The sequence below is a fragment of the Bombina bombina genome, chromosome 2 (genome assembly GCF_027579735.1).
Source record: "Bombina bombina isolate aBomBom1 chromosome 2, aBomBom1.pri, whole genome shotgun sequence".
Lineage (NCBI taxonomy): Eukaryota > Metazoa > Chordata > Amphibia > Anura > Bombinatoridae > Bombina > Bombina bombina.
This window is the reverse complement of record NC_069500.1, coordinates 1,428,022,559-1,428,050,021: the sequence shown is the minus strand read 5'-3', so window position 1 is coordinate 1,428,050,021 and position 27,463 is coordinate 1,428,022,559. Positions and strand designations below refer to the sequence as shown.

The following is a 27,463-nucleotide window of genomic DNA, read 5'->3' as shown; positions in this document are numbered from 1 at the left end:
AATAGAAATAATTTAGTTAATTGTAGTAATTTTATTTAGATTTATTTAAATTATATTTAAGTTAGGGGGTGTTAGGGTTAGACTTAGATTTAGGGGTTAATATATTTATTATAGTGGCGGCGACGTTGGGGGCGGCATATTAGGGGTTAATAAATGTAGATAGGTTGCGGCGACATTGGGGGTGGCAGATTAGGGGTTAATAAATATAATGTAGGTGTTGGCAATGTTGGGGGCGCAGATTAGGGGTTCATAACTATAATGTAGGTGGCGGCGGTGTCCGTAGCGGCAGATTAGGGCTTAATAATATTATGTAGGTGGTGACAATGTCGGGGGCGGCAGATTAGGGGTTAATACGTGTAATATTAGGGGTGTTTAGATTCGGGGTTCATGTTAGGGTGTTAGGTGTAGACATAAAATGTATTTTCCCATAGGAATCAATGGGGCTGCGTTAGGAGCTGAACGCTGCTTTTTTGCAGGTGTTAGGTTTTTTTTCAGTCTGCTCTCCCCCATTGATTCCTATGGGGAAATCATGCACGAGCACGTTTAGTCAGCTCACCGCTACCGTAAGCAGCGCTGGTATTACAGTGAGATGTGGAGCTAAATTTCGCTCTCCGCTCACTTTTCTGCGGCTAACGCCGGGTTTAAAAAAACCTGTAATACCAGCGCTGTCTGTAGGTGAGCGGTGAGCAGAAACTGCTTGTTCGTACCGCACAGCTTTACCGACAAAACTCGTAATCTAGCCGTATGTTTAAAAAAAAAAAAAAATTGATTATTTAGGCACTGAAATAGGTTGGAATGGCTTTTAAAGGGAAAACAATAATTAGCCAAGGTTAATATATGCAATGTTTTGATGTGGAAACACATGGATTCATATATGGATTTAAATAAAGAACAATGTCTAATATTAAAATGTACGTAAGTGTTTAACATTTAGTAGAAGATTCTATGGAAGTAATGATCATAGCTTTAGCTTATTGTGAGAATTCTGGTTTTGTCTCTCTAATGTTACAGGTTTGTCATTAAAGGGCAACAATAGGAAAAGATACTGATTTTATCTACTGTTTATGTCACTCTGCAGATCTATTTACAGATGTGAATAGAAGACAACAGTTTATTTTGTTCCGTGCTCTAATAAACCTGAGTGATGGGGATCTCAAGCGATTTAAAGACAAGTTAATGACATTTAGAGGGAAGACGGCTATCCCACCTGAGCAGCTGAAGGAGGCAGATTGTTATGATACAGCAGCCTGTTTAATACAGAGTTATGGAAAGGGGGATGTTCTGATGGTGACGATACAGGTTTTATATGAGGTCAACCTGAAGGGAGCTGCAGAGAGACTGATGAAACACATTGATTCATGTAAGTTACTTAATTGTACATAATAAGCTGATAATATAACAATATAGCTAATAAGCTGATAATATAACATTGTAGCAGGATATTAATATACGGTAATGATCATTTATATATTTATTAATACAACAGCTGGTGAATCATTTGTAGTAACTGAGAGAGCTGTAAGAATAAACATAGGAATGGTGTTTTGGGCTCTGTGTATTTTTGTCAGTGTAATTATAATTTTATAAGGGGACAGGTGTCTGAGTGAGACAAGCTTGTAATTACTGTAACGTCAAAGTTACACTTTTATGGTTTAGAAAGAACTTACAATTTTTAACAACTTTCCATTTTTTTCCCACTATCACATTTTCTTTGTTGTCTTGGTATCCTTTCATGAAGAGTAAAGGTAGATAGGCTCATAGGCGCTCAGGAGCGTGCACAAGTCTTTAGTACTCCTTAGCAGCAGTGATTGCAATAATTTAAAGACTGATACATACAATGCTGCAAAACACTTCTGCTATTGGGGCCCATTTATCAAGCTCCGAATAGAGCTTGAGGGCCCGTGTTTCTGGCGAGCCTTCAGACTCGCCAGAAACACAAGTTATGGAGCAGCTGTATAAAGACCGCTGCTCCATAACCTGTCCACTTGCTCTGAGGAGGCAGACACAGATCGCCGCAATTCAACCCGATCGAGTACGATCGGGTTGATTGACACCCCCTGCTGGCGGCTGATTGGCCGTGAATCTGCAGGGGGCGGCGTTGCAGCAGCAACTCACAAGAGCTACTGGTGCAATGCTGAATACAGAGAGAGCGTATTGCTCTCTGCATTCAGCGAGGTCTGTCAGACCTGATCTGCAATATCGGATCATGTCCGACAGGCCTTTCTTAAATAGGCCCCATAGAGTACTAAAGACTTGTGCATGCTCCTGAGCTCGTATAAGCCTACCTACATTTACTCTTTAACAAATGATGCAAAGGGAACAAATACAATTTGATCATTGAAGTCAATTGGTAAGAATTTACTGCCTATACAAATATGTATTGTTATTGTTATTTGAATTGTGACTTTACTAAAATATTTAATTAAACAAACATTTTTTAATTTTTTTTTTAATTTTATTTTTTTTATTGAGGGATAAGAAGTTACAAAGAAAAAATGGTTTGCAAAGTAAGCATACAAAGTACAGGTTACAAAGTGAAAAAAGTATGTAGATCCTTTTACTTATGACTGCTTCAATAAGCTCAACAATAACTAACATACTCATGTGTCAACCTGGGAATTAAGCCAGCATTAACAATTTGGGGCAAACTTATAAACAACCCTCATTTATTCCCCTCAGCAGCAGGGGCCATTCTTGGACCCCAATTATTTGACTCTCTAAGCAGAGGGTTTTTTGATAGAACAGGCCACTTTTGGACCTGGATTGCTCAATCGTACCTTCTATGCCGGCCAGGACCATGGGTGGGTCTAGGAAACTTACAGTACCATGGGTGGGTCCAGGAAACTTACAGTTTAAAGGATGACAGAAAATGTAGTATGATATGGGCTCAAATAGATACAATAATATAAACATTGTGGTATCACAACTATGGGCGGATATCTGATAATATAGGGCCTCTTTTGGGCCCTCAAGATAGGTATATTTTTATGCAATAGAAGAACTATTATATGCAGTATATATCTGAGTCAGGTAACATACTCACAGATCTATAAAGCTAGACTGCATCCATCTGAGATTAACAGGATAAAACACATGTATTATTATTTATCAAACCCTACAGACCGGCAAAAGTAGAATTTTGTGACATAACATATGATCCGCCAGTCAAAGTCTGACACAGATCGATGCTTACGTCACTACAGATGTTCCGAATGCAAATTAGGCACTATCTGACTACTTTTGTAAGTTAACAAATTTCTACCAGGTACGCTCGGCACTATTCTGGCCCAGCGTACCTGGTTTTCAATCCGCCGCCCTGGAGGCGGCGGATGCCATAGGAATCAATGGGAGTCTAAAAGCAGCGAAAGCTTATGTTTGCTGCTGCCCGATATCCCATTGATTCCTATGGGAGAATAAAGTTATGTTTACACCTAACACCCTAACATGTACCCCGAGTCTAAACACCCCTAATCTCCCGCCACAACACTGCCGCCACCTACATTATACTTATTAACCCCTAATCTGCCCCCCGACACCACCACCACCTACATTATACTTATTAACCCCTAATCTGCCCCCCCCCAATACCGCCGGCACCTACATTGTGTTATTAACCCCTAATCTGCCATCCCCTATACCGCCACCTACATTGTTATTAACCCCTAATCTGCCCCCCCCTACACCGCCACCATCTACATTATGTTATTAACCCCTAATCTGCCCCCCCACACCGCCACCACCTACATTATGCTATTAACCCCTAATCTGCCCCCCTACACCGCCGCCACCTACATTATGTTATTAACCCCTAATCTGCCGTCCCCAACGTCACCGCCACTATATTAAATGTATTAACCCCTAAACCTAAGTCTAACCCTAACACCCCCTTACTTAAATCTAATTTAAATAAATAGAAATAAAATTACTATCATTAACTGCATTATTCCTATTTAAAACTAAATACTTACCTATAAAATAAACCCTAAGATAGCTACAATATAACTAATAGTTACATTGTATCTAGCTTAGGGTTTATTTTTATTTTACAGGCAAGTTTGTATTTATTTTAACTAGGTAGAATAGTTATTAAATAGTTATTAACTATTTAATAGCTACCTAGTTAAAATAATTACAAAATTACCTGTAAAATAAAACCTAACCTAAGTTACAATAACACCTAACACTACACTAAAATTAAATAAATTACATAAATTAAATACAATTAACTAAATTAAATACAATAACCTAAATTAAATTAAATTAGCTAAAGTACAAAAAAAACAAACACTAAATTACAGAAAATAATAAACAAATTACAGAAATTTAAACTAATTACACCTAAGCTAATAGCCCTATCAAAATAAAAAAGCCCCCCCAAAATAAAAAAAAACCCTAGCCTAAACTAAACTACCAAGAGCCCTTAAAAGTGCCTTTTTTGGGGCATTGCCCCAAAGTAATCAGCTCTTTTACCTGTAAAAAAATATACAAAAAACCCCCCAACAGTAAAACCCACCACCCACACAACCACCCCCCCAAAAAAATACTATCTAAAAAAACCTAAGCTCCCCATTGCCCTAAAAAGGGTATTTGGATGGGCATTGCCCTTAAAAGGGCAGTTAGGTCTTTTGCAGGCCCAAAGCCCTAACCTAAAAATAAAACCCACCCAATACACCCTTAAAAAAACCTAACACTAACCCCCTGAAGATTGACTTACTGGGAGATGTCTTAATCCAAGCCGGGCAGAAGTCTTCATCCAAGCCAGGCAGAAGTGGTCCTCCAGATGGCAGAAGTCTTCATCCATCCAGCACGGAGCAGGTCCATCTTCAAGACATCCTACGCAGAGCATCCTCTTCGGCCGATGACTACCCAACGAATGAAGGTTCCTTTAAGTGACGTCATCCAAGATGGCGTCCCTTAGATTCCGATTGGCTGATAGAATTCTATCAGCCATTCGGAATTAAGGTAGAAAAAATCCTATTGGCTGATTGGAACAGCCAATATAATGCAAGCTCAATCATATTGGCTGTTCAAATCAGCCAATAGGATTAAAGTTCAATCCTATTGGCTGATTGCATCAGCCAATAGGATTTTTTCTACCTTAATTCCGATTGGCTGATATAATTCTATCAGCCAATCGGAATCTAAGGGACCCCATCTTTGATGACGTCACTTAAAGGAACCTTCATTCGTCGGGTAGTCGTCAGCCGAAGAGGATGCTCCGCGTCGGATGTCTGGAAGATGGACCCGCTTCGTGCCGAATGGAAGAAGAGTTCTGCCGTCTGGAGGACCACTTCTGCCTGGCTTGGATGAAGATTTCTGCCCATCTTTAGGACCACTTCTGTCCAGCTTGAATGAAGACGTCTCCTGGTAAGTCGATCTTCAGGGGGTTAGTGTTAGGTTTTTTTAAGGGTGTATTGGGTGGGTTTTATTTTTAGGTTAGGGCTTTGGGCCGCAAAAGAGCTATCTCTCGAAAGGCATAGATTAAGATGGGCTAAGGGGTTATGGCAATGTATATGCCAATGTGTGTCAGGATTAACTTGCCCTCTCCTGTGTAAATATAACTATAGCAAGCTGTAAGAGGAGAAAAGTATGAGCCCACATTAAGAATACGCATAAAATACCAAACAGAGACTTATATCATTGTAATTACTTTCCCCGCTACACAGTCATAATATGCGTCACAAAGTCATCATAAAAATTAAAAAAAAAAATAAAGAAAAGTGGCAGCCTAGCCTCCATACCCCTTGCAAACAGTGTGGGGTACAGAGATCTGTCCATTTATATGCATTAACCCACTCTAACTCGAATCGCCAGAGTCACTCCCAGCCCTTGCAAACCTGTGGCTCCTTCCGTTAATAAGTCCGGTGCCCAGACTACGCAACTATAATATGATGTGGGGCTCCAATGGTACTTTGTCCCTCGAGTGGTATCTCTCTTTTGGAAGGGTAAAACTTGCCGCGTGGCAATACCAATACTGTCTCCTGCCACTTCCGTTGGACCAGGCTGCTCCCAAAGTTTATCCAGCAGACTCACACAGGCCCATTTATCAAGCTCCGTACGGAGCTTGAAGGGCCGTGTTTCTGGCGAGTCTTCAGACTCACCAGAAACACAACTTATGAAGCAGCGGTCTAAAGACCGCTGCTTCATAACCCTGTCCGCCTGCTCTGAGCAGGCGGACAGGAATCGCCGGAAATCAACCCGATCAAATACGATCGGGTTGATTGACACCTCCCTGCTGGCGGCCGATTGGCCGCGAGTCAGCAGGGGGCGGCGTTGCACCAGCAGCTCTTGTGAGCTGCTGGTGCAATGTTAAATGCGGAGAGCGTATTGCTCTCCGCATTTAGCGAGGTCTTGCGGACCTGATCCGCACTGTTGGATCAGGTCCGCAAGCCCTTTGATAAATGGGCCCCACAATACTGGGCTCTGTGTTATCCTGTGCTGTAAGCTCACTGCAGCTATTCACTTCCTGCGGTCAAGTAGGTCCCATATATTGCACAGAAGGGCCGGCCACTTCCTTCCGTGCTGGGACTATAGGGAAGTGAAGGGGTTCTTCATGAAGGTCCATCAATGTACACACCTCATTGCTCCCCGGAGGTTGTGGGCTGTATGACAAACAAGTGTCCTGTCACTGAGTTATAGATCTTCCTGTCACCAATATTTCCGACTCAAAGGGGTTCCTCTTTTCCACCACATGCTCCATTAGGAACTGTAATTGATCAAATCGTTCCAACATGTTTCTCTCAAACTCACTAAATAGGGCTTGTATAATAATATAGGAATCCTCCATATTTACAGTTTTATTATATCTGTAGAGCAGAGAAACTTAATTTGCTCTGCTTATCTGGTTCCACGGGGGGGGGGGGGGCAGTGCTGAGATCTCTCTCTTCAGGAGCCGCCAAAAGACCTCAATGGCCCAGTCTGAGAAGCCCTAATCTGTTCAGAAATAATACAACTTGGCACAATAATCAGAATATCATAAGGTGCAATTAAGCGCTGAATGGTTGTTAAATACCCAAAATACAAGACTGATCAGTGCTGCTTCTGGGCTGGAGCATTTGTGTGACTGACATGACATGTTAAGGAAGCAGTTTCTTTCTTATGACATGGTGAGTCCACGGGATCATGAATTACTGTTGGGAATATCACTCCTGGCCAGCAGGAGGAGGCACATAACACCACAGCAAAGCTGTTAAGTATAACTTCCCTTCCCATAAACCCCAGTCATTCTCTTTGCCTCTAGTGCAAGGCGGAGGTGAAGTAATTAGGTGTCTGATAATTATTCTTCTATCAATATTTTTTGTTTTGAAACAAGGCCAGGATTGCTCTGATCTTTCATCACAACCTGGGTCTAGCCATACTCCACGTTAGTCTCTTCAGCAGGGCAGTGGTGGCTTTAAAGCAGTTAGGAACTTGTGGGGTGGGCCTTGCTACGTTTCCCTAACATGTTGCTGCCCTAGTATAGAAAGCCTGAGTAGGCTTACTCTGATCTTTTATTCACAAGTCTCTATGAGGAGTGGCTTCCTCTCATGCCGGGTGAGCTGTCCTCCTGCTGGGCAGCTGGATGAGCAGGTAAGTGACTTTTTGTCTTCTAGGGTAGGAGGCTGGCACTTAAGGGGTTAAGAACCTGCAGTTACTTTGGGACTTATAAATCCTTATGGGTTATGGCAGAGAGCGGGCACTATTTAGCATGTGATATGGAGACAGGTCATCAATTGGACTTAGTTTTTCTATCAGGGCTTTGACTTATTACACTAAAGCCTTAGCAAGGGCTCTGTTTATGAATCGTGCCTGTGTGTACCAGGGTTAAACAGCATGGGTAATAAGTGTGACTCTGTCTAACTTAAAGCTTGTTATAGGAGAACTTTAATGGAGTCATTTAGAAGAGTGTGCTTTGTTTTGCGGCGCCATTCCTATGGGACTGATGCACCTTTTTTCTGCTATTTATAGAAAGCGGAGCGGTACTGTGATCACTGTATTTCTTTCTGCAGCATGTTACTTTCCTTTGATTCAGACTGAAGAGTGGGAGCAGCCTCAGGTCTGACAGTGAAATTTATTTTTATTGTCGGTAAGCACGATGTAGCTTGTTTCATCCCCTACGATGTTTGGCTCCGCCTCCTTAGTGAAGAGGTGCGCCATTTTTAGGGATTGATACGTCTGCAGAGGAATGCCACTTCCAGATTGAGAGCAGGATGGCATTCCTTTCTGCTGTGGGATGTTAATCTCAAAGTAGTGTAGAGGCATAATCCCTCTCTCTCCCCCTTTGTTGGTATTTTTCCGGTTCTACAGCTAAGTGCCTTATCATGTTTTTAGTACGGTTCAGCCTACATGGAGAGGCTGCCCTGATACATTTACTTGAAGAATTTCTGTAGAGAGTGCATAGTTTATAAACCTTTTAGTAAAGTTTTTATAAATAAGCATTTTAGTCCTTTTTTACACAATGTTGTGTGTTTTAGGGCATATGTTCTGGTATGGAACAGGGGTCTGTTCCTAGGAAAACCGTATTGTTGGCTCTTGTGGAACAAATATTTTTTTTCCAGAACATTGTTTTCCTCATGTTTAGTACAATTCTTTCAATAAAAAGAAAAAGCTTTCTTTTTGTTTGAGCCTCATGTTTTCAGGAAAAAGTTTGAAACGTATAATTTTATTTTTTCTGTGCTACTTTTTTTTAGCCAAAGCTATTTGATGCACAGATAGGTGGGGCCCTCTGACCCTCATGTCTCCCAGGATGATGCTGTTCAGACAATTCAAAAGCTTTCTCCTTTAAAGTCCCAAGCCTCTAGGGCATCACATGCAGTGCTCTGCAGTTCCTCTCAATCTCCTGGAGGAGTATTTTTTGCCCGCAGATTTTTCAGCTCAGGTAGCTCAGGTATCGTCTGCGGTATCTGTTGCAGCATCTGTTTTTCCTTTCTTACAGGGAAACTCAAGAGGACATTTGAAGATTCAGATAGTAAGGTTCCTGCTTCACAGGTCACTCTCTCACCTTGTCTGGTGTGGAGGATTCACCAGTAGTTTCTGAGGGTGAAACATCAGTTTGGACAGTATAATTCCTTCATCTGATGCTGAAGTTACCTCCTTCAGATGTATGCTTGGACACCTCGTGTATTCAGGAGGTTTCGGCTACTTGGACAACATCGATACTCCTGTTGTTGTCAACCTTTGAAAGTTTTGTGAACTTTATCATTTCCATGATGTTCCTTCCTAGGAGGAAGTGTTCCTAGACGTGTTTTGGATTTTTTTCTCAGGAGAAGCTAGGGATACCTTTCTCCCTGTCTACCTTCCTTTAAAGGATTTTTCTGTCACTGACTCCATTAAAATTCACGGTGCCCTAAGTAGAAGAGGCTTTTCTACTATGGCTCAGAGAACTTCAATCCCTATGGAGGGTAGCTATTCTGTTTTCGGATCCATGGATAAGAAGTTGGAGGTTTCATTATTCATTTAGAGCAATGCCTTGTCTTTTTAGACTTGCTGTACTAGCCTGCCGGGCATTGTGGCTGTTCAGCTGAGGAGTCTACAGGTGGCTTAATGGTACAGCCTAGACTTTATAGTTCTGCAGTGGCAGATTCAATATTTATGTTTCCTCCAATCCACACTTCTGGCATTACCTTTTCAAGGATAAGTCCTTGTTTTGGACCTGATCTGACAGTGTTATCTTCTGACTTTGTTAGAGAAAATAGTTTTTCTATCATTCATCAAGAGTGAGACTAAAGGAAAATTTTCCTCTTTCTGAAGGGTCAGCCATGTCTTTTGATCCAATCTCAGATTTTTTCCCAGGGGCAGATTTCTCCTTCTAGTGTATATGCAATCCGGGTATGATGAAAAACTTTCCTTGAACTGGGTTCAGGACATCCCTTTCTTGGAGTGATAGTTCCAGCACCTGTCTGGGAATGGGATCTAGGTATTCAACTCAATTTTCTCTGGTGCTGACCTTCAAAATACTATCCATTATCTTTTAGTTCTAGAGGGTCTGTTCATAAGAACATAGACCTGAGGGATGTGTGTTTCTTTTTCCCATGATTTGGGATCTTCTCTAGCTTATGAGTTTTGTCAGCCGAGAAAGACCTTTAGGTCCTGGGGTAGTACAAGGATACTTTTCTGGACAATATACAATGGTTCAGGTGTCATCCTTACTTCGAACAATCTCTCTTTCAATAGATTTTGTCCAATCTACTTTCCAATGGATGGGAAATGAATCTGGATAAGTGTTCCCTTTTTCCATCTTTATGGGGGGGGGGGTTTCTGGACTTTTATAGACTCTGTATCTAGGAAAGATTTCTAACAGAGTTCAGATATTCAAGTATTTTTTTTACTTTTCCTCTCTCTGCAGGTCTACTGCCCATCTAACAGCAAGCTGTAGTTGTCTGGTAGATATCTTACCCCTTTTTCAACCAGTAGGTTGGGAGTTCAGATCTACAGTGGGGCAAAATAGTATTTAGTCAGCCACCAATTGTGCAAGTTCTCCCACTTAAGAAGATGAGAGAGGCCTGTATACCTCAACTATGAGAGACAAAATGTGGAAACAAATCCAGACAATCACAATGTCTGATTTGGAAAGAATTTATTTGCATATTATGGTGGAAAATAAGTATTTGGTCACCTACAAACAAGCAAGATTTCTAGCTCTCACAGACCTGTATCTTCTTCTTTAAGAGGCTCCTCTGTCCTCCACTCATTACCTGTATTAATGGCACCTGTTTGAACTTGTTATCAGTATAAAAGACACCTGTCCACAACCTCAAACAGTCACACTCCAAACTCCACTATGGTGAAGACCAAAGAGCTGTTGAAGGACACCAGAAACAAAATTGTAGACCTGCATCAGGCTGGGAAGACTGAATCTGCAATAGGCAAGCAGCTTGGTGTGAAGAAATCAACTGTGGGAGCAATAATTAGAAAATGGAAGACATACAAGACCACTGATAATCTCCCTCAATCTGGGGCTCCACACAAGAGCTCACCTCGTGGGGTCAAAATGATCACAAGAACAGTGAGCAAACATCCCAGAACCACACGGGGGGACCAAATGAATGACCTGCAGAGAGCTGGGACCAACGTAACAATGGCTACCATCAGTAACACACTACGCTGCCAGGGACTCAGATCCTGCAATGCCAGACATGTCCCCCTGCTTAAGCCAGTACATGTCCGGACCCATCTGAAGTATGCTCGAGAGCATTTGGATGATCCAGAAGTGGATTGGGAGAATGTCATATGGTCAGATGAAACCAAAGTAGAACTGTTTGGTAGAAACACAACTCATCGTGTTTGGAGGAGAGAGAATGCTGAGTTGCAACCAAAGAACACCATACCTACTGTGAAGCATGGGGGTGGCAACATAATGCTTTGGGGCTGTTTCTCTGCAAAGGGAACAGGACGACTGATCCATGTACATGAAAGAATGAATCGGGCCATATATTGTGAGATTTTGAGTGCAAACCTCCTTCCATCAGCAAGGGCATTGAAGATGAAACGTGGCTGGATCTTTCAGCATGACAATGATCCCAAACACACCGCCCGGGCAACAAAGGAGTGGATTCGTAAGAAGCATTTCAAGGTCCTGGAGTGGCCTAGCCATATTCCAGATCTCAACCCCATAGAAAACCTTTGGAGGGAGTTGAAAATCCGTGTTGCCCAGCGACAGCCCCAAAACATCACTGCTCTAGAGGAGATCTGCATGTAGGAATGGGCCAACACACCAGCAACAGTGTGTGACAACCTTGTGAAGACTTACAGAAAACCTTTGACCTCTGTCATTGTCAACAAAGGATATATAGCAAAGTATTGAGATGAACTTTTGATATTGACCAAATACTTATTTTCCACCATCATTTGCAAATGAATTCTTTACAAATCAGACAATGTGATTGTCTGGAATTGTTTCCACATTTTGTCTCTAATAGTTGAGGTATACCTATGATGAAAATTACAGGCCTCTCTCATCTTCTTAAGTGGGAAAACTTGCACAATTGGTGGCTGACTAAATACTTTTTTGCCCCACTGTAGCTGCACCTGATTTCCCTTCACTTTTTAGTGATTCAATAAAGGAGGGAATTGGTCTAATAGTTCCCATGGACATCATTCCTTTTGTTATTTTCCATAAAATGGAAAACATTCAAATCTGTCTCAAAGGATAGATCTAGATCAGTCCACAAGAGACTCTCTCCTATAGTATTTTTTCAGGAGTATCTATCTCAGGGCTCGTGGTTCTGGAGATATTCCTGGGTGATATGACCATGGATACCAATCTGCTGGGCTGGTAAGCTGTCTGGGTCTTGTTTAAGATTACAGACTCGGAAGTGTCTGCTCTCCTCTTTAACATATTGGGGTAGAGAGTGATTTGCAATGCTCTGATAGCTTTGCCTCTTGGCCACAGTTGTCCTTAGCTTGGTTTCAGTCAAACAATGTCATCTCAAATGTTTATATCAATCAACAGGGAGGAACTAGGGGTTCCTTAGCCATATAGAAGGTGACTTGGATTGTTCAGTGGACGGAAGTTCACAATTGCTGTCTGTCATCCACTTTCCAGGGGTGGACAACTGGAAATCAGACTTCGGAACAGACAGATATTTTATCCCGGGGAATGAGTTCTCCTTCTTGAGGTGCTCTCTAGGTAAACCCTCAAATGGGAGGTCCGGAGATGGCTTATGAGAGATTTTCGGCAGAACGCCAAATTTCTAAGGTACGGTTCACGGTCAAGTGATCCATTGACCAACCTTGATAGATGTTCTGGCCTTTTTTGGAATTCAGTCTGGAATTCCTGTTTCCTCTGTTACACGAGTCATTGCTCATATTTAACAGGAAAGAGCGGCAGGGATTCTAATAGCCTCTGTGTGACCTCGCAGATCGCAGGATCTGGTATGCAGATCTAATAGAGATGTCGTCCCTACCTCCGTGGAGACTACCTCTCAGGAAGGACCTTCTGCTTCAGGGGCCCTTTCTTCACCCAAATCTCGTTTCTCTGAAGCTGACTGCTTGGAGATTGATTTTAGCCAAGCGTGGATTTTCTGATTCGTTTATTGAGACCGTGGTTCAGGCTCGTAAGCCTGTTACTAAAAGGATTTACCATAAGATATGGCGTAAATATCTTTTTTGGTGTGAATCTAAAGGATTCTCTTGGAGTAGGGTCAGGATTCCAAGGATTGTATCTTTTCCCCAGTAAGGCCTTGACAAAGGATTCTTTGTCAGTACTTTTAAGGGTCAGATTGTGGCTCTTTCCATTCTTCTTCAAATGCATCTGGCAGATGTGCCAGATGTACAATCTTTTTGTCAGGCTCTGGTCAGAATCAGGCCTGTGTTTAAATCAGTTGCTCCTCCTTGGAGTCTTAATCTTGTTCTTAAAATTTTGCAGCAGGCTCCATTTGAGCCCATGCATTCCATAGATATTAAGTTATTATCTTGGAAGATTTAGTTTCTTACTGCTATTTCTTCTGCTCGGAGAGTTTCTGAACTCTTAGCCTTGCAATGTGACTCTCCTTATCTCATATTTCATTCAGATAAGGTAGTTCTCCGTACCAAGTTTGGTTTTCTTCCTAAGGTTGTTTCGGGACAACAATATTAATCAGAAAATTGTTGTTCCTTCTCTCTGTCCTATTCCTTCTTCTCATAAGGAACGTTTGTTACACAACTTAGACATTGTGTGTGCTTTTAAGTTCTATCTGCAGGCTACAAAGGACTTTTGTCAATCTTCTGCCTTGTTTGCTTTTCTGGTAAATGTAAGGGTCAGAAAGCTACTGCCACTTCTCTTTTTCTCTGGTTGAGGAGTATTATTTGTTTGGCATACAAGACTGCTGGACAGCAGCCTCCTGAGAGATTTACAGCCCATTCCACCATGGCGGTGTCTTCCTCTTGGGCCTTCAAGAATGAGGCCTCTGTAGAATAGATCTGTAAGGCGGCGACTTGGTCTTCTTTGCACACTTTTTCTAAATTCTATAAATTTGACACTTTTGCCTTGGCTGAGGCTTCTTTGGGAGAAAGGTTCTTCAAGCAGTGGTGCCTTCTGTCTAGGTTATCTGTGTTGTCCCTCCCTTATCATCTGTTTCCTCTAGCTTGGATATTGATTCCCAACAGTTATTGATGATCCTGTGGACTCACTGTGTCATAAGAAAGAAAACAAAATTTATGCTTGCCTGATAAATTTATTTATTTCTTGACACGGTGAGTCCACGGTCCTCCCTGTTTTTTTCAGACTGTTTTCTTTATATAACCCCAGGCACTTCTGCACCTTGTGTTGTTTTCTTTCTCTCCTTTTCTTTCGGTCGAATGACTGGGGTTTGTGGGAAGGGAAGTGACACTTAACAGCTTTGCTGTGGTGCTGTTTGTGTAAGGAACCTTCTCCTTTAAGACATCTTTCTAGCCTCTCTGCTATTTAAGGACTCCTCCTACTATCAGTCCTCGCTGGATTATTGAAGTTACGTTGTTCCACAACGGATCTAGCCTCATTCTGCTATTATTTAGCCCAAGCTTCCTGACAGCCTTTCCGGAGATTGTAGCTGAAGTTAAGGATCAAGTTCCTGCCTAACTGTATTCTCCACTATTCCAGCTTGATAGCATCTTCCAATTGTATGCTGCATTACTGAGTACTAACTACTTACCTGTTTTGAATCCTTGTAGCACCTGCTGTCTCTCTCCCCTAGCAGATCGGCATGGCTCAGACGTCTTTCTTCTTCACACTTTGAAACGGACCGTTGCAGCTCTTCAGTGTATTCCGTAAGTCTGTAGTTCCTTTCAGCAATGCATGTATGACTGTGTTTATCATCATCTTTTGATACCGGACTGTAGTTCAACAACAGTGGGGAGATTTTACTTACAGGTACCTCTCTCATTTTTACTTGCATTATATTCATTCAAGGTATTCCCTGTGGCACCCATATATTCTGTGCATACAGAGTTGGAATGTTTCCTGCCTTAAGTCTGTAGCCTCATATCTTTTGTGTTGTTGCTATTACTAAAGGCTGTAATAAGACAGTTTTGTTACCCCTGCTTCTGCTATTCTGGGGTTAACGTTACTGTCACACTCACTACAATTTAAACGGTTGTACCTGTCAGCATTACATATAACTTAACCACATAAGAGTTAGGGATAGACCCTTAAACTTTGCCTCCTCCTGCTGGCCAGGAGTAATTGATGATCCCGTGGACTCACCATGTCAAGAAATAAATACATTTATCAGGTAAGCATAAATTTTGTTTTTGTACAGTTTGTTTATTTTGATAAATTATTGTAGCCTTGTGCATTTCAGATATTACATAACCTCATATCTTGATTAATTGCACAGCCCTAGATCAGACACTTTGCAGCAGACTTAGACTATATAATTTTACATTCAGACTATCTATGGAAAGGAAAGAAGTACATATTATTAGTGATGTCGCGAACCTAAAATTTTGCATTCGCGAGCGGCGAACGCGAACTTTGTCAAATGTCCGCGAACCGGCGAACCGTGCGAACCATCATTGACTTCAATGGGCAGGCGAATTTTAAAACCCACAGGGACTCTTTCTGGCCACAATAGTGATGGAAAACTTGTTTCAAGGGTACTAACACCTGGACTGTGGCATGCCGGAGGGGGATCCATGGCAAAACTCCTACGTAAAATTACATAGTTGATGCAGAGTCTGGTTTTAATACATAAAGGGCATAAATTACCTAACATTCCTAAATTAATTGGTGGCACTAGTTGGCAAGTGGGCCTGGCACACACGCTGGCAGGCAGGCAACTGTAATTAGATTACACTAGCTGACTGATATTTCACAGTCAAAAAATTTATTTTTTTAAATATTTACAATACTGTTATAAAAAATATGAGTGGTGGCACTAGTTGGCAAGTGGGCCTGGCCAACACGCTGGCAGGCAGGCAACTGCAATTAGATTGCACTAGCTAACTGATGTTTCACAGTAAAAATTTTTTTTATTTTAAATATTTAAAGTACTGTTACAACAAATATGAGTGGTGCCACTAACTTGGCAAGTGGGCCTGGCACACACGCTGGCAGGCAGGCAACTACAATTAGATTACACTAAAAGACTGATGTTTCACAGTAAAATATTTACACTACTGTTATAACAAATATGATTGGTGGCACTAGTTGGAAAGTGGGCCTGGCACACACGCTGGCAGGCAGGCAACTGCGATTAAATAACACTAGCAGACTGATGTAACAGTTTTTTTTTTTACATTTAAACTAATGTTACACCAGATAGGAGTGGTGGCACTCAGGATGGAAGTAGGCACAGTAAATGCTGGGAGCCTGACACAAAGGCTGGCACTAGTGGCACGCTGGCCTGGCAACTAAAATTAAATAACAATAGCAGACTGATGTAAAAGTTTTTTTTTTTTTAAATTTACACTGATGTTACACCAGATATAAGTGGTGGAAAACAGAGCTATTAATCACAGTATATGCTGTGGGCCTGACACACAGGCCTGATGGAAAATTAAATTAGATTACACTAGCAAAATGATGTAAAAGTTTTTTTTTTTTTTAAATTTACACTAATGTTAACCAGATATCAGTGGTGGAAAACAGAGCAATTAGGCACAATATATGCTGTGTACCTGACACACAGGCCTGATAGAAAATGAAATTAGATTACACTAGCAAAATGATGTAAAAGTTTTTTTTTTTTAAATTTACACTAATATTAAGCAGATATAAGTGGTGGCACAGAATAATTAATCACAGTATATACTGTGAGCCTCACACACAGGCTGACAGCCAGGCAAATGCAAATAAAATTACCAAAAAAAAACAAAACAAAAAAAACGACTGAAGTTATAGCCCTAAAAATGGATTTTTGGGCTGAAGTTCTAGCCCTAAAAAGGGCTTTTTGGGGTGCTGTCCTTACAGCAGAGAATAGATGAGTCCTTCAGGACTGTAGTGGACACTAAATACACTAGCCTAGCTATCTATTTCCCTATAAAATCAACAGCAGCAGCACTAAACCTCCTCTCACTAACAATGCAAGATCATAATGAATCTAAAATGGCTGCTGCCCAGTAGCTGGGAGGGTCTGGGAGGAAGTGTCTGCTGCTGATTGGCTGAAATGTGTCATCAGACTGTGAGACACAGGGTCAAAGTTTCATCAATGATGACTAATAGGGGGCGGATCGAACATCGCATATGTTCGCCCGCCGTGGAGAACGCGAACAAGCTAAGATCGCCGGGAACTGTTCTCCGGCGAACAGTTCGTGACATCACTACATATTATACAGCAAAATAAATACTAATTGTACATATCATAAAATAAACAAGACAGTTCCCCAAACCAAATGAAATAGAGCTAGATTACAAATGGTAAACATTTTTTTTCTTTTTGTTTGCACACTAAATACACTGCAGTTAAAATTCTAGTATGCCCAGGTTTGCCAGCGTTTTACAAGTTGAAAGTAAAAAGTTAGCACACGAGCAAAAGACTCAACCTCGCTAACTTCAGAATGTGGGTTATTGCAACCGCTCTGTCCTCATCTCTTTATAGACTTCTGTGGGGAGCTCAGTTATTGCTCGTGCACTGGACCAACTGTGCTAAACCTAAGGAATACTTTACATTCCTATGTTTTTCATATAGAATAAAATATTTTTATATTTAAACATATATTTATATATTTATATATGATTATTACTAATCAGATTATTACTAATTACTTGAATGTGCAAAAGGAAGTAACCTTACCATGGTTCCCTGACCGCACGTCTTGTTGTTATATTTTGGTGAGGGTAATCATGCAGGCCATATAGACCTCCTACCATTAGGGGTTGTAACAGGTATTAAACTAATAAGAACAGTACTACTGAAATAAACCTACTTAACATGGTTTCAAGAGCCCTAATCATGATTGTTGTACTTTGTTAGGCTAATCATGATGGCCATGTAGACCTCCCCCGAGAGGTGGCAGTAACAGGGATGAAAGTGCTAAGAATAGTACTACTTTACACAACCAAGTTAGCCATGGGTCCCAGTCCAAGACTGCATGTCTTGTTGTTTTATTTGGTGCGACTAATCATGCAGGCCATATAAAGCTCCTACCATTAGGGGTTGTAACAGGTATTAAACTAATAAGAACAGTACTACTGAAATAAACCTACTTAACATGGTTTCAAGAGCCCAGGTTTGATTGTTGTACTTTGTTAGGCTAATCATGATGGCCATGTAGATCTCCCCCGAGAGGTGGCAGTAACAGGGATGAAAGTGCTAAGAATAGTACTACTTTACACAACCGAGTTAGCCATGGGTCCCAGTCCAAGACTGCATGTCTTGTTGTTTTATTTGGTGCGACTAATCATGCAGGCCATATAGACCTCCCACCATTAGGGGTTGTAACAGGTATTAAACTAATAAGAACAGTACTACCGAAATAAACCTACTTAACATGGTTTCAAGAGCTCAGGTTTGATTGTTGTACTTTGTTAGGCTAATCATGATGGCCATGTAGACCTCCCCCGAGAGGTGGCAGTAACAGGGATGAAAGTGCTAAGAATCGTACTACTTTAGAAAACCGAGTTAGCCATGGGTCCCAGTCCAAGACTGCATGTCTTGTTGTTTTATTTGGTGCGACTAATCATGCAGGCCATATAGACCTCCCACCATTAGGGGTTGTAACAGGTATTAAACTAATAAGAACAGTACTACTGAAATAAACCTACTTAACATGGTTTCAAGAGCCCAGGTTTGATTGTTGTACTTTGTTAGGCTAATCATGATGGCCATGTAGACCTCCCCCGAGAGGTGGCAGTAACAGGGATGAAAGTGCTAAGAATAGTACTACTTTACACAACCGAGTTAGCCATGGGTCCCAGTCCAAGACCGCATGTCTTGTTGTTTTATTTGGTGCGACTAATCATACAGGCCATATAGACCTCCCACCATTAGGGGTTGTAACAGGTATTAAACTAAAAGGACAGTACTACCGAAATAAACATACTTAACATGGTTTCAAGAGCCCAGGTTTGATTGTTGTACTTTGTTAGGCTAATCATGATGGCCATGTAGACCTCCCCCGAGAGGTGGCAGTAACAGGGATGAAAGTGCTAAGAATAGTACTACTTTAGAAAACCGAGTTAGCCATGGGTCACAGTCCAAGACCGCATGTCTTGTTGTTTTATTTGGTGCGACTAATCATGCAGGCCATATAGACCTCCCACCATTAGGGGTTGTAACAGGTATTAAACTAATAAGAACAGTACTACCGAAATAAACCTACTTAACATGGTTTCAAGAGCCCAGGTTTAATTGTTGTACTTTGTTAGGCTAATAATGATGGCCATGTAGACCTCCCCCGAGAGGTGGCAGTAACAGGGATGAAAGTGCTAAGAATAGTACTACTTTACACAACCGAGTTAGCCATGGGTCACAGTCCAAGACCGCATGTCTTGTTGTTTTATTTGGTGAGACTAATCATGCAGGCCATCTAGACCTCCCACCATTAGGGGTTGTAACAGGTATTAAACTAATAAGAACAGTACTACCAAAATAAACCTACTTAACATGGTTTCAAGAGCCCAGGTTTGATTGTTGTACTTTGTTAGGCTAATCATGATGGCCATGTAGACCTCCCCCGAGAGGTGGCAGTAACAGGGATGAAAGTGCTAAGAATAGTACTACTTTACACAACCGAGTTGGCCATGGGTCCCAGTCCAAGACCGCATGTCTTATTGTTTTATTTGGTGCGGCTAATCATGCAGGCCATCTAGACCTCCCACCATTAGGGGTTGTAACAGGTATTAAACTAATAAGAACAGTACTACCAAAATAAACCTACTTAACATGGTTTCAAGAGCCCAGGTTTGATTGTTGTACTTTGTTAGGCTGATCATGATGGCCATGTAGACCTCCCCCAAGAGGTGGCAGTAACAGGGATGAAAGTGCTAAGAATAGTACTACTTTAGAAAACCGAGTTAGCCATGGGTCACAGTCCAAGACTGCATGTCTTGTTGTTTTATTTGGTGCGACTAATCATGCAGGCCATATAGACCTCCCACCATTAGGGGTTGTAACAGGTATTAAACTAATAAGAACAGTACTACCGAAATAAACCTACTTAACATGGTTTCAAGAGCCCAGGTTTGATTGTTGTACTTTGTTAGGCTAATAATGATGGCCATGTAGACCTCCCCCGAGAGGTGGCAGTAACAGGGATGAAAGTGCAAAGAATAGTACTACTTTACACAACCGAGTTGGCCATGGGTCCCAGTCCAAGACCGCATGTCTTATTGTTTTATTTGGTGCGGCTAATCATGCAGGCCATCTAGACCTCCCACCATTAGGGGTTGTAACAGGTATTAAACTAATAAGAACAGTACTACCAAAATAAACCTACTTAACATGGTTTCAAGAGCCCAGGTTTGATTGTTGTACTTTGTTAGGCTAATCATGATGGCCATGTAGACCTCCCCCGAGAGGTGGCAGTAACAGGGATGAAATCGCTAAGAATAGTACTACTTTACACAACCGAGTTGGCCATGGGTCCCAGTCCAAGACCGCATGTCTTGTTGTTTTATTTGGTGCGGCTAATCATGCAGGCCATATAGACCTCCCACCATTAGGGGTTGTAACAGGTATTAAACTAATAAGAATAGTACAACTTAACACAACCTAGTTAACATGGGTCCCATACCGTATGTCTTGTTGTTATATTTTGTCAGGATAATCAGGCAAGCCATATAGACCTCCCCCGATAGGGGGAGTAAAAGGGATTAAAGTGCTAATAATAGTACTACTTAACACAACCTAGTTACCATGGGTCCAAGACCGCATGTTTTGTTGTTATACTTTGTCAGGGTAATCATGCAGGCCATATAGACCTCCCTTGATAGGGGGAGTAATAGGGATTAAAGTGCTAAGAATAGTACTACTTAACACAACCTAGTTACCATGGGTCCCACACTGCATGTTTTGTTGTTATACTTTGTTGGGGTAATCATGCAGGCCATATAGACCTCCACCGAAAGGGGGAGTAAGAGGGATTAAACTGCTAAGAAAAGTACTACTTAACACAACCTAGTTACCATGGTTCCCAGACCGCGTGTCTTGTTGTTATACTTTGTCAGGGTAATCATGCAGGCCATATAGACTTCCCCCGATAGGGGGAGTTACAGGGATTAAAGTGCTAAGAATAGTACTACTTAACACAACCTAGTTACCATGGGTCCCAGACCGCATGTTTTATTATTATACTTTTTCAGAGTAATTATATATCTATCAAATCTATCTATTTATCTTCTATCAATTCTATCTAACTATCAATCTATGTATATCTATCTATCAAATCTATCTATCTCGCGTCCGGACTGTTTTGAGATAGCCACTTGTGTTTTTGAAAAATTAGAAGTAGGAGGACAGACCAATTATCTTCTTCCATCTCCCTGTTTCAAAAATGCAGGCCATATAGACCTACCCCGATAGGGGGAGTAACAGGTAGTAGTAAACTGCTAAGAATAGTACTACTTAACACACCACGGGTCCAAGACCGCATGTCTTATTGTTATACTCTGTCAGGGAAATTATATATCTTTCAAATCTATCTATTTATCTATCAAATCTATCTAACTATCAATCGTATCTATCAAATGTACAGGGAGTGCAGAATTATTAGGCAAGTTGTATTTTTGAGGATTAATTTTATTATTGAACAACAACCATGTTCTCAATGAACCCAAAAAACTCATTAATATCAAAGCTGAATAGTTTTGGAAGTAGTTTTTAGTTTGTTTTTAGTTATAGCTATTTTAGGGGGATATCTGTGTGTGCAGGTGACTATTACTGTGCATAATTATTAGGCAACTTAACAAAAAACAAATATATACCCATTTCAATTATTTATTTTTACCAGTGAAACCAATATAACATCTCAACATTCACAAATATACTTTTCTGACATTCAAAAACAAAACAAAAACAAATCAGTGACCAATATAGCCACCTTTCTTTGCAAGGACACTCAAAAGCCTGCCATCCATGGATTCTGTCAGTGTTTTGATCTTATCACCATCAACATTGCGTGCAACAGCAACCACAGCCTCCCAGACACTGTTCAGAGAGTGTACTGTTTTCCCTCCTTGTAAATCTCACATTTGATGATGGACCACAGGTTCTCAATGGGGTTCAGATCAGGTGAACAAGGAGGCCATGTCATTAGATTTTCTTCTTTTATACCCTTTCTTGCCAGCCACGCTGTGGAGTACTTGGACGCGTGTGATGGAGCATTGTCCTGCATGAAAAACATGTTTTTCTTGAAGGATGCAGACTTCTTCCTGTACCACTGCTTGAAGAAGGTGTCTTCCAGAAACTGGCAGTAGGACTGGGAGTTGAGCTTGACTCCATCCTCAACCCGAAAAGGCCCCACAATGATACCAGCCCAAACCAGTACTCCACCTCCACCTTGCTGGCATCTGAGTCGGACTGGAGCTCTCTGCCCTTTACCAATCCAGCCACGGGCCCATCCATCTGGCCCATCAAGACTCACTCTCATTTAATCAGTCCATAAAACCTTAGAAAAATCAGTCTTGAGATATTTCTTGGCCCAGTCTTGACGTTTCAGCTTGTGTGTCTTGTTCAGTGGTGGTCGTCTTTCAGCCTTTCTTACCTTGGCCATGTCTCTGAGTATTGCACACCTTGTGCTTTTGAGCACTCCAGTGATGTTGCAGCTCTGAAATATGGCCAAACTGGTGGCAAGTGGCATCTTGGCAGCTGCACGCTTGACTTTTCTCAGTTAATGGGCAGTTATTTTGCACCTTGGTTTTTCCACACGCTTCTTGCGACCCTGTTGACTATTTTGAATGAAACGCTTGATTGTTCGATGATCACGCTTCAGAAGCTTTGCAATTTTAAGAGTGCTGCATCCCTCTGCAAGATATCTCACTATTTTTGACTTTTCTGAGCCTGTCAAGTCCTTCTTTTGACCTATTTTGCCAAAGGAAAGGAAGTTGCCTAATAATTATGCACACCTGATATAGGGTGTTGATGTCATTAGACCACACCCCTTCTCATTACAGAGATGCACATCACCTAATATGCTTAATTGGTAGTAGGCTTTCGAGCCTATACAGCTTGGAGTAAGACAACATGCATAAAGAGGATGATGTGGTCAAAATACTCATTTGCCTAATAATTCTGCACTCCCTGTATATTGCATCTATTGATCGATGTAATTCGTATCTTTAAAATATATATTGCATCTTTTGATCGATGTAATTTGTATCTATCAAATGTATATTGCATCTATTGATCTATGTAATTCATATCTATCAAATGTATATTGCATCTATTGATCTATGTAATTTGTATCGATCATATGTATATTGCATCTATTGAGCTATGCAATCTATGTATCTATCTATCAAATCTATCTATCTCGTGGTTGTGCAAATGGACTGTTTACGGTTGTTTGCGGTGCGTTACACTTGGAGTTTGGTCTGTCACTGTGAAGCGGGCGTAACCCTTACACTACCTGATCGATACAACATCATAACTGATGTTTTAAAGCACGTTATTACAAACAATTTATTAATGTTAGGTGATTTAGGCCCTTTATGGGTTAAAAGCAGACTCTGCATCAACTATGTAATTTTCCATGGGAGTTTTGACATGGATCCCCCTCCAGCATGCCACAGTCCAGGTGTTAGTACCCTTGAAACAACTTTTCCATCACTATTGTGGCCAGAAAGAGTCCTTGTGGGTTTTAAAGTTCGCCTGCCTATTGAAGTCAATGGAGGTTCACGCGGTTCGCGGGTTTGCGAACAATAGGGGAAGTTTGAGTCCGCCGTTCGCGAACCGAAATTTTTAAGTTCGCGACATCACTATTAGTTATATTGTAGCTAGCTTAGGGTTTATTTTATAGGTAAGTATTTAGTTTCAAATAGGAATAATTTAGTTAATGATAGTTATTTAGATTTATTTAAATTATATTTAAGTTAGGGGGTGTTAGGGTTAGAGTTAGACTTAGATTTAGGGGTTAATAACTTTAATATAGTGGCGGCGACGTTGGGAGCGGCAGATTAGGGGTTAATAAATGTAGGTAGGTGTCGGCGATGTTAGAGACAGCAGATTAGGGGTTAATAATATTTAACTAGTGTTTGCAATGCGGGAGTGCGGCGGTTTAGGGGTTAATATATTTCTTATAGTGGCGGCGATGTCCGGTTCGGCAGATTAGGGGTTAAAAAATTATTTTAGTGTTTGCGATGTGGGAGGGCCTCGGTTTAGGGGTTAATAGGTAGTTTATGGGTGTTAGTGTACTTTTTAGCACTTTAGTTAAGAGTTTTATGCTACAGCGTTGTAGTGTAAAACTCATAACTACTGACTTTTAAATGCGGTACTATTCTTGACAGGAGAGGGTCTACTGCTTACTTTTTGGCAGACTCATAATACCGGCGCTATGCAAGTCCCATTGAAAAAAAGAGGATACACAATTTACGTAAGTGGATTTGTGGTATTTCCATGTCTGGCCAAAAAAGTGCGCGGTACACCTGTACCTGCAAGACTCGTAATACCAGCAGGCATTAAAAAGCAGCGTTAGGACCGGCCAACGCTGCTTTTTAAGCCTAACGCACAACTCGTAATCTAGCCGTTTGTCTTTTTCTTTCATTTTCCACAGGTCAATGTTAGGAAGGAAACCTTTCAAACCTAGTGATCTGCCTTACTGCCGGGCAGATTATCAGGGAGGTAAGTGCTGTTTTTTAAATTTTTCTGAGGGTCCAGAAAATGTTGGCACTTATGGGGTAATCCTTGGAGAACCTGTTTGTGCAGGTTTTATAGGTAGGCAGTTTTTATGTGCACTGTGAGAGGACAGTCTGATTTTATGTATAGCAGACAATTTTTATTTTTATATTTTTGGCTCTGTTGGCTCCTTTTATTAGTGTGTTTTTTATTTGGGCATGTAGTGGTTTGGTTTCTTGTCAGTCTTAAATCTGCTGACAGTTAACTTGGCCGTTTTTTTTCCTCCCAGCATCTGTCTGTTGTAATGTCGGCCGGGAGGTGTTTGCATACGCCCACGATGGGCGGGGCTTCTATGGCGCGAGTTTTGCACGCGGTTTGAGCAGGAAGTGTTTGCTTAGGCTTCCTGTTGGCTCCGGTGTTGGTTTCTAGAGCGGTCAGAGCGGGTGGTTACAGTGGGAGAGTCCGGATCTTCTCTGCTACGCTATCCTTTTATCCTGTCTGTGGGAGGTCAGGTAAGCACCTCAGCAAGGCTTGTTGAGGTGCATAGTGCTGCAGGGTTCTTTTTTGTAACATTTGTCTCTTAAAGGGACAGTAACGTTTAAATAATATATTTTTTTAGGTTTTTTTTTGCTGCTGCAGTTTTTTTTTATCTTTTTGAATTTGCTTGTTGTGTTAGGATGGATCAAGAGGACTTGAAAGATGTTACTTGCACTTTATGCCTTGATGCTAATGTGGAGCCACCTATCCCTTTCTGTTCTTCGTGTATAGAGAGAACACTTCAGTATAGGGATAGACTTTTTGATACAGAGGCCCCAAGTTATCAAGGTCTGTCGGACCTGATCCGACAGTGCGAATCAGGTCCGACAGACCTCGCTGAATACGGCGAGCAATACGCTCGCCGTATTCAGCATTGCACCAGCAGCAGCAGGTGGGTGTCAATCAACCCGATCGTACTCGATCGGGTTGATTGCCGGCAATGTCTGTCCGCCTGCTCAGAGCAGGCGGACAGGTTATGGAGCAGCGGTCTTTGTGACCGCTGCTTCATAACTGCTGTTTCTGGCGAGCCTGCAGGCTCGCCAGAAACACGGGGCATCAAGCTCCATTCGGAGCTTGATAAATATGCCCCAGAGCCTTCATTTTCTAAGAGACTGTTGTTCAGGACTCTCCTGTTCAAGCTGTAGCGCAGCTTTCTCCCCATTAATCCCAAACTCAATCCTCTTTACATGCAGGGCCCTGCATTTTATTTCATGTTGGTTTTCCTTTGCAGGATTTGTCTATTCACATATCCTCTGCTGTATCTGAGGCCTTGTCTGCTTTTCCTGTGTTGCAGGGTAAGCGCAAAAATATTTCTGATTCTGTTGCAGTGATGTCTAATGCTTCTTCTCACAGGACTGAGGAAGAAGATGTTTCAGTAGCGTCTGAAGGTGAAATTTAAGACTCTTAAAGTGTGTCTGCTTTGGCTGATTCTGAGGTTGTTGCTTTCAGATTTAAGCTGGAGCACCTCCGTTTGTTACTCAGGGAGGTTTTGGCTACCTTGGATGACTCTGATTCGATGGTCATAGTTACTCCTAAGAGGGCTAGTAAACTTAACAAATTTTTTGATGTTCCTTCTGTGGCGTAAGTTTTTCCTATTCCAGATCGGGTTTCAGAAATTATTTCACGGGAATGGGAGAAGCCTGGAATTCCTTTTTTCTCCTTCTCCTATTTTTAGGAAGATGTTTCCTATTGCGATTCTTTTAAAGAATCCTGGCAGACGGTTCCTAAGGTAAAGGGAGCTATTTCCACTTTGGCTAAAAGGACCACTATTCCTATTGGGGATAGTTGCTCTTTTAAAGATCCCATGAATAAGAAGTTAGAGACTTTGCTTAAAAGGATTTATGTTCACCAGGGGTTCCAATGGCAAACTGCTGTGTGTATTGCTATGATTACCAGTGCGGCTGCATATAGGTTTCATGCGTTGTCTGATTCTATTCAACATGAATCTCCTCTGGAGGAAATTCAGGATAGAATTAAAGCTTTAAAGTTGGCTAATTCCTTCATTGCGGACGCTTCTCTTCAGGCCATCAAGTTAGGCACAAAAATGTCCGGCTTTTCTGTTTTGTAGTGCAGGACTTTATGGTTAAAGTATTGCGGCTAGATTATGAGTTTTTGTCGGTAACGCTTGCGGTGCTAACGAGCAGTTTATGCTCACCGCTCAGCTACAAACAGTGCTGGTATTACAGGTTTTCTCAAAGCCGGGGTTAGCCACAGAAAAGTGAGCGGAGAGCAAAATTTAGCTCCACATCTCACTGTAATACCAGCGCTGCTTACGGTAGCGGTGAGCTGGCTAAACGTGCTCGTGCACGATTTCCCCATAGGAAACAATGGGGCAGAGCCGGCTAAAAAAAAACTAACACCTGCAAAAAAGCAGCGTTCAGCTCCTAACGCAGCCCCATTGATTCCTATGGGGAAAGTAAATTTATGTCTACACCTAACACTCTAACATGAACCCTGAGTCTAAACACCCTAATATTACACTTATTAACCCCTAATCTGCCACCCCAACATCGCAGAAACCTGCATTATATTATTAACCCCTAATCTGCTGCTCCGGACACCGCCGCCACCTACATTATACCTATGAACCCCTAATCTGCTGCCCGACGACGTGGAGCATCCTCTTCGTTTTTGATCCGACGACTGAATGACTGGTCCTTTAAATAACGTCATCCAACATGGCGTCCCTTGAATTCCGATTGGCTGATAGAATTCTATCAGCCAATCGTAATTAAGGTAGAAAAAATCTTATTGGCTGATGCAATCATCCAATAGGATTG

General features: G+C 41.6%; 1 protein-coding gene across 1 annotated transcript in view; it reads left to right on the top strand.

The window, feature by feature from the left end:
* LOC128647598 (uncharacterized) overlaps positions 1-27,463 on the top strand; it is a 386,767-nt gene that overhangs the window by 125,153 nt on the left and 234,151 nt on the right. The window contains exon 3 of the mRNA XM_053700355.1: positions 1,079-1,360. Coding sequence (XP_053556330.1) covers positions 1,079-1,360 — 282 coding nt within the window. The remainder of the gene's footprint in view (positions 1-1,078; positions 1,361-27,463) is intronic.